The 13,767-nt window shown below is 43.2% G+C and overlaps 1 protein-coding gene across 4 annotated transcripts; it reads right to left on the bottom strand.

Moving 5' to 3' along the window:
* Positions 1-63: 63 nt before the first annotated feature.
* LOC103709853 (putative pentatricopeptide repeat-containing protein At3g01580) lies at positions 64-6,632 on the bottom strand. Of its 4 annotated transcripts, none has more exons than XM_017843479.3 (3): positions 4,004-6,632; positions 730-849; positions 64-635 (listed from the first exon to the last, which is right to left on the bottom strand). In XM_017843479.3, the coding sequence occupies exon 1, from the start codon at positions 6,564-6,566 to the stop codon at positions 4,398-4,400; it is 2,169 nt and encodes a 722-aa protein (XP_017698968.2). In that variant the 5' UTR covers positions 6,567-6,632; the 3' UTR covers positions 64-635; positions 730-849; positions 4,004-4,397. The 4 variants fall into 4 exon arrangements, with proteins under 4 accessions (XP_017698968.2, XP_026661518.2, XP_026661517.2 ...); XM_026805717.2 differs by having other exon boundaries at positions 64-632; XM_026805716.2 differs by having other exon boundaries at positions 64-849.
* Positions 6,633-13,767: the final 7,135 nt, after the last annotated feature.

The raw sequence follows: 13,767 nt of genomic DNA, 5'->3' as shown, positions 1-13,767 counted from the left end.
ACTTTATTTAAAAAATTAAAATTATTCTCCATAATAAGTAAATAACAAAAAAAAATTCTAAAATTAGAGTTAAATTATATTTATATCTAATAATTTGAAAATTCTATACTTATTCCTTTAAAGTTTATTTTTATCCAACACTCTAATTTATAGCATAAGAGAATATTAGCCAAACCATTAACTTAAATAAGTGCACAATAGAAGAAACACACTACTTGAAAAATTCATTGATACAAGATAACTCCTCGACTTACTAAGTTGCAATTTTTTTACGAAGTTAATAAAATCATTATTCATAAATTAGTTCTCATTTCAATTGTAATAGGGATTATCGCAACTTGAATTAATGAGTGCCTGAAAACAAGTGAAAAATAACAGCTTCATAAGACTTTGCTAATCCTTTCTCCATAAATGATAAGAGGGATTTTGGATCCAAGGCAATGATGAGTTGTTTATGGGGCTACTAAAACCATATTCCAAAGTTGGTCTTTTATTAGGGCAACCTACCTCCTCTTCAAGTTGGAACATATAAGAGGAATTGGAGCACCTAATTCTTTGTATGCTCAATGAGAAAAGAAAAAATAACACCACAACATGCTGATGATTTGGTATACGTACACACTGATCTTCATCTTCTGCCAAGGAGAAGTTAAGATTACAAGAAAAAAGAGAGCAAGATGTGGGATGTTCAAGGACATGCCTTTGATTCATTTGAGAATGTCAACATACCTGTGGTTACAGATCGTTCACTTGATGAGCCAGAATTGGAGGCTGCAATGTTCATTAATGAAGGCAATGGCAACAATGATGTGCCCATTAAGGATAGGCCTCCTTTTGATTGGTTGTTTCCTGTGTGCAGGAAGGATGAGGGAAGGAGCTTATTCCTTTTGATTAATGTTAACATTTTGATGATGAACATGATGTAGTATGAACTTGCTATTATAGGGAGTACAATCGAGGCTGTTATGACCTATCTAAATAATTGTGATTTTGAATGCTGTTATATGGTGTTTTATGATAAACTTTGAATGTTTTTCTTGACATATATGTAATATGTATATGTATAAATATTGCCATATCCTACCCATAGTTTTCCAACATTTGATCTACTGGCATATCTGTATGATGTTGTATCTGCATCCCATGTCCATATTCATGCTTCTCAGGACAGCATGGCACCTATTAAATGTTTTACATTTTTAATTACAAAGGGTTTTTAATGTATCTTTTTGGGTTTTGACATGACACGGCATCTCTGTGCTGCATGGCCTGGCATAACTTGAAAACCAACACTAAAATCCTTGATGAGGATATTGACTACATAATGAGCTAGTTGTTGAAGCTGAATAACAAAAAGACATGCCAGCTAGGAAAGTAAAGGCTTTTATGAAAGGATAAACAATGACCACTTCTAATGCATGGATGTTTGGCTAAAAAGCAACATCCAAAGCTACTCTTTCAAGGGTTGCTTTAAACGGAAATGATTGCTCATAGTGTATACCATGAAAGATGCTACCATCCCAAATTGCCCAGTTCGGGGCATACCGAATCGTATCGAGGATCAATCGGCACGATTCTACCGTTCGGTTTGAGAAATCCAGCAGGGGAGGAGGAGAGGGAAAAAGAAAGCGAGGAAAGAGAGAGAGGGAGGGGGAGGGGAGAGAGGGAGGACTCTCAAGCCCCTATCTCCTCCAGCCAAAGAAAACAGGAGCTCCACCCCCTTTTTTTTTTTGAATTTTTTTTCCATCTCTATTCCACCTAAAGGGTGTGATAGAATGGTACCCTCTCTCTCTCCTACTTATCCCTTGTCAGATTATAACCCTATTCCACCAGGCCAAAAACAATATTTGGCAGCATAAATGAGAAAAAAGGGCCTCATTCCCTCTCTATTCCGCCTAGATGACATTTCATATAAGTGGTATACTGGAAAAAGTTTTTTTTAAGGAGATAAAGTTATGAATATGAATAATTTTTCAGGAATAATGATCACTCAATTATGGCCAAGAAGAACCGAAGGGATACAAACTTAAACATCTTTTGCAAGGAGAGTAATTAAAAGGAAAATTTCAGCAAACAATGATAAGGTTTTCCAAGAGTAGTAAGAAGGCAAAAAGAGACACCTTAAACTAGACGGGTTCACTACTTGACCTTGATTAAGGACTCTTGGAAAAGCAGAATCCATAAAGTCAAGCATAAACATATGAGAAACTATTCATAAAGTTTACTAGTAACATCAATTTACCATAAGCATGAAACAAGCATTGCCTAATTTATTTGGGTCAGCTTCATGAATCCTTCCTCATGATTTCTTCATTTGAAGGATACAATTCTTGTGCTTAAAATATTTTTAGCTTCCATTTACACCTTTAAAGCTTTCTTGGATTTTTTCCTCCCTCTTTTCCATAATTTTTCCATACATATTTAAGCACTCTCTTTATCCCGATTCTCTTTGGAGCACCACACAACCATATCAACTCAATCAGTTTTTAATCACTCTACCCTCTATTATTGCAGCTTCTCACTTGCTTAAATGTTTCATTAATAGCTCTATTTTTCAAGATTAAGCTTTAAAGCTTGCACTAAGAGGATCTAGTTTCTCAAGGTTATGAATGATACTATCAACTCAATGGATAAAAGAAGACAAATGAAGAGATGAAAATAAGCTCTCTCTGAATTGTGTTATAGACAACTAAACTTTACCGGGCCAAGACTGTATCTGTGCCACTGTGCCACATCATATCTCTACAGTTTATTTGAAATTCACGGCTTCATAGCTTCAATTAGGTTAGAGGTCCTTCCATTTTCAAAAGCACAAGCAAACTAATTGCTTGAATCAACTTATCCAGTCAATTTCACACTTGCCTTTAGAATGAGGATTTATCACATTGAGATGGAAAAAGATATATTAAATTAATTATTAGGTCTTTATTTCTTCTAGGGTGAAAACCATGGTTCTTTGTCCACTTTTCTTTTGGATAAGTTTAGCATTTCAATCAAGAAAATTTATTAGTTAGTAAATACATTACAGACTTCATATTTCTTTATAACATTACATATCTATCATACAAGAATAAGATTATTATTGATACCAATATATAGCCATACGTCTAGCTAATATCTTGTCATGAATTCAAAATAAATATATTTTCACTAAAGCGAAAAAACATAAGCAAGATCAACTATTTTACAGGACTTTGTACACAACACCAGGCCAACAGAGGATCATTACATGTGACGCCACAAGGAGGTGACCCTCAGCTCCGGAGCCCTTCCTTTCAACATTTTCTTATTTCCCCTCATTCTTATTTTAGTGGCTCAAAAACCCAACAGACACGACACCTGTCGACCATCCTATGCTTAAGGATATTTACGTGGCCATTTAATTATTAATTAATTTTCTTAGAGGTTTCTCACATCTATAGGAAAAGAAATCAGCCGGTCAATTGGATAGCTGGTTAAGTGATAGATCATTGTATCCATAGAGACTAGACATGTAACCTCCCTTCAGTTTCTTGATTTGACCCCAGCTGACTATTTTGGTGTTTCCTTCCTCTGTTGTAGGCAGTGGGTGTCCCCTGGTTTACCCAATAAATAAATAAATAGACAGACAGATAGATAAGCAAATAAGTAAACAATAAATAGATAATGATTGGAGGGGAAAGGGCAACACAGCAAATAGCAGTCTAAACCAAGTCCAGCGGAGAGGAGAAAAAAAAAAAGAAACAAAGGAAAGGTCATGGCCATATGATCATGACATTAGCTAAGACTCAATTTCAAATGAGAATGCATGTTATGCATATTAAGAAAAATATACGAAACAGTAAAATCAAAAGCCTAATATTGGTATCTATCTAACTATGGAGATTACAAAGTGTATATTGGAAAAAGCCTGAGCAATCCATGTCAAGATTGAGGAATCCTTAAACTTAGGCTAACCAAACTTCAATATACATATATATATTAGGAACAAAGAGAGCAACTTGACTAAAAATAGACAATGTACCTTCGCAGATCAAGCTCTCCAATGCCTTCCTCCTCTCATATTGAAGGCCCCAAATGCCCCATGCACAGCCACACATCGCAGCCAGCCACCATCAGTTACCTATTTGATCAGATGAGGGGAAAAAATCTTGAAGATTTTCTTCACTTGAGTGGTGCCAGGTAAGCAGTGGGCAGTGGGTAAAAGATTAATTGAATCACAACAGTGGACCCAGCATAGGGTCCCCATAGAGGCAGCCAATGAGAGTCTAAACCTAAGGTTGGTGGCCAGTGCAAGCAAGACGAAAGCTGTTGATCAGTGGCCATTATCTTAGGTTCTAGAAATGACCAGGCCCCAAGGAATAGATTTCCACAAACAAAATTTTCAGTTACATATTTTGCACTTTCAGGGAAACTCCTTATAGACAGGCCTCAACCAAACACTCCTCTATTTGGCAGTCAACCAAACCTTCTTCCTCAAGAGGAACATAACCTTCCTCCCCCATCTTCACTGCCAATTCCTTCAATAACTCATAAATCCTCCCCCATTCTTGCAATCTGTCACCAGCCAAGAAAGTGTGAACCTCACTACCAACCTCAACTGCACTATACCCAGGTATTTTCCTTAAACCTCTCTCCTCCATCACAGTTCTAACCTCTGTCACATTATCCCACTTACCATCAAAAGCATACATATTAGACAGAAGATTATAGTAACCAGCATGGTTAGGTTGCAGTTCCAGTAAGTTTTTTGCAACTAACTCGCCCATCTCAATGTTCTGGTGTATTCTACAACCAGCTAGCAAAGCACACCAAACATCAGGGCCAACAGGTTTCGGCATACGCTCTATGAGCATCATGGCCTCATGCAATTCTCCACTGCGCCCAAGCAGATCAACCATGATGCCATAATGCTCCGAATCAGGCACCACCCCATAAACATGGTTCATGCTATCAAAAATCCTTCTCCCCTCCTCAACCAATCCAGCATGGCTGCATGCAGACAAGATAGATACAAATGTAACATTGTTAGGTTTGACTGATGATTTAATCATGTGCTCAAATGTAGCAATTGCTCTGCTACCAAGGCCATGAATTCCATAACCTGCAATCATTGAACTCCATAGCACCACATCTTTCTCATCCATGCTTCCGAATACTCGGACAGCACTATCCAGGTTGCCACACTTGGAATACAAGTCCACGAGGGCAGCACCCACAAACACCTTGTTCTCAAAACCATTCGTGACCAAGTAACCATGGAGGCAGACAGCTTGGTGCTGAATTCCCAACTGACAACATGCTTTCAGAACCTTCACCATTATAACTGCATCAGGAATCGATCCATCCAAAAGCATACCTTTAAACACTCTCAAGGACTCATCGGGCAAACCATTTTGAGCATAACCACCAATGATGGCAGCCCAGGAGACCGCATCCTTCTTTGGCATTCGATTGAAGATATCCATCGCCTCGCTGTAACTTGAACACTTCATGTACATATCAATCAAAGCAGTGGAAACAGCCAACTCTGATTCGAATCCTTTCTGAAGCACAAGTTCATGCACCCTTTTGCCTTCTTCCAGAACTAAAGCAAGTGCACATGCTTGAAGAGCACTAATCAAAGTAACCGAATTAGGCTCCAATCCCACATCATTCATCCTCCTATAAACATTCAAAGCTTCAATAGGACTCCCATTTTGAGCATAACAAGCTACCATACAACTCCAAGTGATCACATCTCTTCGAGGCATCACCTCAAACAATCTTTTTGCCATACCGACCACACCCAGCTTCGCATATAGATTCAAAATAGAATTCATCAGAGACAAGTCGGACTCAATACCCATTCTAATCACAAACCCATGGCAGGATTTTCCAGAACGAAGATCCCCTAGCAGCCCAAGAGCAGATACCACACTGACAAGGGTCACTGGATCAGGAGTCACAGATTTCCCCACGAACATTTGACAGAAGAACGACACAGCCATATCAGCCTCACCATTCTGCTGGTACCCAGAAACCATTGAAGTCCGAAGCACAACATCCGGCTCTGGAAATCCCTCAAACACCCGGAGAGCATAACCCATGTCCCCGAATTTCGCATACATCTCGACAAGTGCCGCGCCCACGAACATATCGGAGCTGGCACGGTGGGTCTTGACAAAAAGTCCATGGACGGCTTTGCCAGTGCCGAGCGCGGAGAGGGCCGCACAGGCCTTGAGGGCAATGGGCAGAGTGAAGGCATCGGGGCGGTGATGTGGCGGGGAGGAGCGGTACATACGGTGAAAGAGGCTGAGGGTTTCGGGCCATTGGTGGGCGCGGGAGTGGGCGCGGAGGATGGCGTTCCAGAGGAAGGTGTTTGGATGGGGGATTTCGTCGAAGACCTTGCGGGCAGACTCGAGATGAGCGATGCGGGCGTAGGAAGCGGTGAGGCGGGTGGCAAAGAAGCAGTCGGGAGCGGCAAGGAGGCCGGTCCGGATGAGGAGCGAGTGGAGCTGAGCTACGGAGTGGGCGTCTCTGCAGGCTTCGAATATCTTAGGAAGCGACTCCCGGCTTCTCATGTATATGGAATTTAAATGTTTCATATAAACTCGGCCAATTTTGCCGATTTCAGTAAGGAAAAAATATTTAAGTACCGATGGATCCTTGAATTACTTAAAGAGTTCCCCTGCTTACGTGCTTATATATAAAGTCGGCAGATGATCGTGAATTGGACTTTCATCCGAATATAGAAAATAAATTAATAGCATATTTGAGAAATTCAATAACATTGGGCTGGATTTTCTATTTTATCGAGGGCCGAGTCGCCCTCGAAAACAGCCCATCCAGGAGCGTAAGGCACCCGCTCCTGAGGACCCGAAGAACCCGCCAGACCGGCCTCAGCTGGCCTGGGTGCGGCCGACCCCGTTGCTTCTTGGCTATTCCCCGGCTCAGAGCTGGGGAATTGGGGTCGAGTAGACGGCTGACCGGACCGCTGCGTGGTACAGGTGGGGCATGCGAGCGCCAAATCTGTTGAGGTCCTCCCTCTCTGGTCGGAATTTGGAGCTTCCCGCCGACCAGGGACTTGCGAAATCGGCACCGGACACGGAAGTGCCATCGTGGCTCCGCCAGAGCCCACGCCCTCTCCCCGACCAGCCTCAGGGCGCACGGGGCGAGAAGCGCGCGCCTCAACGGTTGTGGTCGTCGAGGTCTTCGCCGAGGTCTTTGCTTTCTTCCTCGGCTCGGTCGGTTCTCCTGAGAGTTCGGCCGCCCTCTTCTGGAAGCGGGCGTAAAGGACTTCGCTCTTGGTCACCATTTTTGCGATGTCTGCAAAGATGAGCAAAATTAGAACATTAGAACAATAAGGAAATAAGTTGCTGTAACTATCCTTACCCTGAGGACGTGCCGAGCTCAAGCCCACGTTCACCAGGGCGTCCTCGCCAATGAGGCCGTTCAGCAAAATCCCGTCCCCAAGGCTGCGGATGGTATCGAAGATCTCCTGCTCACGCGGAGAAAGCTGGGGGAGCCTGTTGATGGATTTAAGTTGGGCCGGCCTCCACCTGGGGTCAAACCCCCAGGACCGTTCAGAACCCAGGAAGAAGAATTTCTCCTTCCAACCATGAATGGATGAGGGGGCACCATGAAAAAGTGGACGACCCACCCGGAGGGCGATGTAGAGCCACTCCCCGTCTCCCGGGTTCGACTTAAAAATAAAAAGTCGCCGGAAGACGTTGACAGAGGTAGGAATCCCCTGTAGTAAACACAGTGATAGGAAACCCATCACTGTCCTCCAAGCGTTTGGAGTGAGTTGCGCCGGGACCAACTGGCATACCGCCAGCAACTCATTCACAAAGCTGTGAAGAGGAAATCGGAGGCCGGCCCAGAGTGACTCCGAGTGCACTCCGATCCGGCCTACCGGAGGATCGGTTACCCGATCCCTTTGCCTGGCGGGTTCCAAATGGAACCCGTGAAGAGGGAAAAACCACTCTTCGGTCATCTCGACCTCCAGGACACTCATGGTGGATACTACTTCGCTAGGCAAAGAACCCATTACAAGAGAGGGAAATCAAAAAGAAGGGGGACCTGGGAAAGATGTCGGAGAAAAGGGACTTCGGTCTGAGGAAGACTGGGAGAATAGGAAGCTGGAAGCAGAAGGCAATAGAAAGAGGACAGGGGGCCGGGGGAGAGTTTATATAGACCTCCCCAACGGCCCGGATCAGCGAAGAAAGCGCTGCGTCCTGGTTAGATGATAACACGTGTCGGCCTAAAAGACAGAACGACGCATTTAATTAGGGCTAGCGCTTCGAATGTCGAAGCGCCCTATCGGATCGTGCGGAAAGGCATCCGCAATCGAAGATCGTGCGGCCCCATCATGAGCCCACGACGCGAGGACGCTTCGCAAAAGGTGTCCCAATAATGAGGTTCTTCGGGAAAGAAGAGACGTCGCCTATTAAAGGCACCTCAAAGCGTTCGATAACTCAAAACGCACAGTAAATCAAAATTTTCGGAATTCGTGATGACCCAATTAAAGCTACTTCCCGCGCTCCAGCTGATAGCCAACTGGAGCTCGGAAGTCGGGGGGTAGTGTTAGGGGAAAAACCCTAAGTCATATATCCACAGAGGCGCTCGGCCGAAGAGCGCCGACCGGAAAGCCGCTCGGCCGAAGAGCGCCGACCGGAAAGCTGCTCGGCCAAGGAGTGCCGACCGGAAAGCCGCTCGGCCGAAGAGCGCCGACCGGAAAGCTGCTCGGCCAAAGGATGCCGACCAGGAAGGCGCTCGACTAGAGGGCGTCGACCAGAGCGCGCGCCAAGAGGTGCCCCACCCAAAGCTGCTCGGTTAGAAAGTGCCGACCAAAGACAGCGCCAAGGCGCTCTGCTAGAAGGTGCTCGCCTAAAGGACGCCGACCAGGAGTACTTGAAGCAACCCCGCCACAGGGCGCCCCATTGGGCGACCAGCTCGGCTCGGCACTCTTGCCGAGCCGATGCCTTAACCAAATGTTCAACCTCCGCCTAAAGTCCAAGGGACTGACAACTCCTACGGCTTGCGACCTGCCACTATCTCCAAGCCATCAAGGCATAAGATCTTCGCAGGTATTCGGCACGACCTGCCATTAATACACGAGACTCTCTCAAGTCTCCGATGCACTCAGTCATTTAATGAACACGGTCCAAGACGATCTCCGGATCACTGAACCATCAGAGCGCATGGCTCTACCTGACCGCCGGTTCATTCGGTAATAAATGCACTTACCATCCACAGACCCCAGGCCCGCTACGGCCGGCGGTTCAACCACTCCAACAGGTCCGATCGACCGTGACAACTCCCTGATTCCGGTCTGATTCGGCCCTGTTCTCCACTATGCCATAAATGGGCCAAATCGTGCCCAATTATCACAGACAGGGACAAATCCCCCGGTTACCTCCCAGGTAACGTAATCCCCTCCTATAAAAGGGAAGCTGGGAGAACCAAGGGGGGGAACAAACAAAAAACGGAAACAGATCCCCGGGACTGAACCCGCCGGGAAGCATAGACACAATTGAGGACATCATCCTCTTCGTCTTCTTTATCCTATCCAAATATTCTTGCTGTCTTCTCCATATACTCTCTTCCCTGCTCTCTCCACATACTTGCCCCCTCTGACTTAGGCATCGGAGGGCCGGCGCCGGGGAGCCCGGCCACCGGTTTTCCTTGCAGGACTTGCACACCCCCCCGCAGCGGAGGACGCAGCCGGCCGGCGCACCGCCGTCCGCCCCCTGTAGCAGCGGAGCTCCTCCTTCCTCGGCTTCGCGGCGGCCCCCGGGTCCAATTTCCAGCAACACTATTGAATTCATGAAGTGAGCCCAAATTTTGAGGAAGAAATTATAGATAAGATATAGGCTAAGATTAGCATGGAGTTAGAAGGATATGGGTTGAAAAGATCAACCGTTTGTAGAAAATTCAGTTCAATTTTGTTAAATTTTTTTTAACAAATTCTAATTGTAATTTTAATTATCTATTATAATAAATCTATCGGATCTGCTCAACTCTTAGGCGATTGAGGCAGTAATCTAAAGCCTCGGCTCCCAAAATACATTTATTATCGTGAGTTCCAAGACGAGCGTCCAAATGCATTGAGCCCTCCAAATGTATTTATGTTGGAACGTATCTCTTATCTAAAGAAATTTATTATCTTTCTTCTTATTTATGCATTGGAGCCCACAAATGCATTTATGTTGAAACGTTTGAGATCATTTTAGGCCTCCAAATACAAAACCTATCCCACCCTAAGGATAAGCAGGAAAAATTAGGTAGTTATCCCCCACTTAACTCCCATTCGCCTAAATAAGAAAATGGCCGTTAATTCTAAACTCAGAACTTCTGAAATAAGCCCTGAGCTCTTCTTCAAAACGCGTACCTCAACAGTAAATATTGCCACATAAATATCCTGCTACGAAACCTCCAAGTTATTACACAATAAACTAAAACTAAGTTTTCCAAACGTATAACGCTCATATCACCTTCACCCTCGTTATGTACATATATACCCCATCCACCCACCCGGAAAAGCAAAGCAAAGCAAAGCCATCCTAATCCCACCATGGCTAAGTTGGACGTCGCCGTCGCCATTGCCGTCCTCCTCGTCTCCTCGTCAGCCTCCCTCGGCCTCGATGTCCAAACCGCCCCTGCACGATTCGGCTACAACCCCGACGTGGGGAGCGTGGCGCAGGGGCCGATAACCGAAGCCCTCCACCTCGTCGCCGAGGAGACCAATGACATCCTGGCCGTGGAGGTGGAGAACAGGGCTCTCCGGTGCCTGGAGAAGCTGGGCCAGGACGGTGACGGAGAGAAGTGCGTCAAGGAGGTGAGCGAGCTACTGGTGTTCGGCGACCGGACGAGCCGGGCGCTGAGCTTTCCGTGCTGCCGCAATATTTTGGCCATGGACATGCAGGACAGCAGGTGCTGGGAGTTCCTCTTCGGCGGGCAGAGCGAGGTCCAGATAGCCGTGCCCGGCCTCGTCGCCACCTGTGCCCAAGCGGTGTTCGCGGCACTTGCGTCGGCGCCGGCGCCAGCGCCGGGGCGCCGGGCTTAGAAGACCTGGTTTTTTAAGGTGGAAAAAACTCGAATAAAGTGAGATTTGAAGCGTGTGACTTTTGCTGGTTGGATCATCATATCCAACACTTTTGCAGACAATATATATATATTATTATGTGTGATAGTCTAGATTCTTCTTGTTTTTTGTTTTTTTTTTGCTAAAGCTAGATTCTTCTTGTTAGTAACTATATTTTTTCTGAGTAACGTCTTGTTGCTAGATACAAAGATATGCTCATGTACGTGGGTCAAAAATAAAATAAAAATAAAAATAAAAATTTATTAAGGTCGTTTCAAAACATTAAAGGTGTAATATATAGAATGTAATTATTTATTGCTCATCTATGTTATAGCTTATCTATCAATTCATATTTTTAATAAATATTGTAAAAAATTGAGAATGCAAACAAATATATATATGTGCTTTGATCCAAAATTGATCCAATGATTCTTATAAGAAAAGAGATGTACGTAAATATAGAAAATATTTTTTTGAAATGACAATATAGAAAGCATTCTCAAACTAGCAAAGTTTCAAATGAAACTTTAATAAATTTTTATAATTTTTAAATTATTATTATCATCATCGCCGTCATATGAATACTTTGAAAGAAGAGTATTTTGAAAATACTGCATTATTACTTTATTTCCATATATTATCATGTATTTTAAGGTGTGCAATTTACAATTGTCAATCCGAAAAGCTGTACAAACCATAATCGCCAACATTTTTGTTTTCGATTTCCAAACTACTCATCCAAATTGAAGGAATAAAACTGCTGATAATCTAGAAGTTATATCCTCTTCTGTTAGGAGTTTGTCCAAAATCCGAATTTGAAATCTGTTGGACAAAGATTATCTAGAGATTGTTACTACCATTCGCCATTTCATTTCCCTCCTCGATTCCCTATTGAATGTGGCACTCAAAGATTGGTGCAATGCATAAATGGTAGGTTAATCTCAGATTATTTACCGGGATATGGGTTGCATCTTTTGTGAAAAAAAAAGATTTTACATCCCTTCGCACGAATCCACTGTTGGATCATGTAATTACTGCTTTGAGATATGTGCAGATAGATGAATGAAGGAGTTCAAAGTGCTTTGAGATCTATGTAGGATGTGATCCAATAGTTAATGTCACAAAAGAAGATTAATTATTCTGTTGCATGAAAGATACAACCTGAACCCTATTCTTTGAGTTCTATTGATGCTTACAGGATTCAAACAAAATGCTTCTCTTCAGGGTAGTGTACTAGACATTTGGCCTGAACCTAATTTTTTATTTTTTGGAGAAACAAAATTATATTATTCTAATAAACACAACCAAGATGATCAGCTCAAACTAGTTACAGCAATCTAGTGGGCCGGTCCCAAATCTAACAACAAGTACCCACAAAGCTAAGCTAATTAGCGACATTTTCCTTTCCAAATGCACCTGAAGAGGCAAATCACCAAGGTAGCTAATTTTAGGCCATGCTTTGCATGATTTGAAGCCTGAAACAGAACAAGTTAAATCCTGCACCATACCACGCCAATCACAATTGCTTGTTTTTGTGGGCCTCTAATTAAAAATGAAACATCAATTGCCACTGAAAATTAAGCATTTTCACATATCAAAGTAGTTAGATGCTATAGGATAGTCTTGGATTCTTGATTTATTTTAGATTTAGATAAGACCTTTTATTTTTTTTTTTTCTCAAAATTTAGTTTATGTTCCTGTTTTGGACAAAGTTGGTTTTTATGTTTCTTTTAGAAACTTTGGATTTGATTTAATAAAGGACTCTATAGTTGTTGGTTCTGATTTGCTATTGATGGTCTTTACAAATTTTTCTTGGATCATTTATTTGCGCAATCTTTCTTTAACTACTCAAAAAGGAGTTAATTGATTTCAAACTTTTTACAACATTGAGCCATCTTAATTAACTGTGTAAAGAAAATTTAACTATATTCCGAGATGATTTAACTGTGTACCATGCTACATTAAGTATGTTCCAAACTTACTTAACTATATGCCAAGCTAGATTAAGTGTTCAAACATTGATTAACTGCATGCCAAGCTTACTTAAATGTGTGTCATGCAATATTACCTATGTACCAAGCTTACTAACCTAATTGCAATGGTGAGTTAACTATGCTCGAAGCTATATGAACTGAGTTTCAAACTTACTTAACTAATTGCAATGGTGATAAATCCACTTTACCTATCAATATCATAAAGATCAGATTATTTGTCACTCACTCATTAGTTTTATTTTTATTTATTTATTTATTCATTTATTTATTATTTTATTTTATTAAAATATATTTATTTATTATCTTATTTATGTATTTATTTTTTCTTTCTTTTTTTCTTTTTTTCTTTTCTTTTCTTTTTTTCTTTCCTTTTCTTCTTTTTTTCTTTTTCTTTTTTTTCTTCTCTTCTTCCCTTCTTCTCCTTTCTTCTTTCTTCTTCTTTCTTCTCCTCCCGCGAGGCCGGCAGCGCCGGAAGGGGGTCGGGCTGTGGTGGCCACAGGAGGAGGCCGCGGGAGGAGGCCGGGCGGCAGCCGGCCGCAGCTGCAGCAGGCTAGCAGCGAAGTCTTCTCCTCCTACGAGGCTGGCGTTACTGGAAAGAGGCCGGGCCACGGCAGATGCGGGAGGGGGTCGGGCCGTGGCCGGCGGCAGCCGCGGGATGCGGGAGGGTGCCCCCTTCTCCCTCTTCTTCGTCACCGTCCCACCGTGGGGGCGGAGGCATCTCTGGCA

Source organism: Phoenix dactylifera, chromosome 16 (assembly GCF_009389715.1).
Source record: "Phoenix dactylifera cultivar Barhee BC4 chromosome 16, palm_55x_up_171113_PBpolish2nd_filt_p, whole genome shotgun sequence".
Classification (NCBI taxonomy): Eukaryota; Viridiplantae; Streptophyta; class Magnoliopsida; order Arecales; family Arecaceae; genus Phoenix; species Phoenix dactylifera.
Note: the sequence above shows the minus strand (reverse complement) of the source record. Positions and strands in the feature narration are given on the sequence as shown.

Bases quoted from the DNA above. Each gene is read 5' to 3' on its own strand.
- LOC103709853 (XM_026805716.2), bottom strand. From the start codon at position 6,566: ATGAAACATTTAAATTCCATATACATGAGAAGCCGGGAGTCGCTTCCT.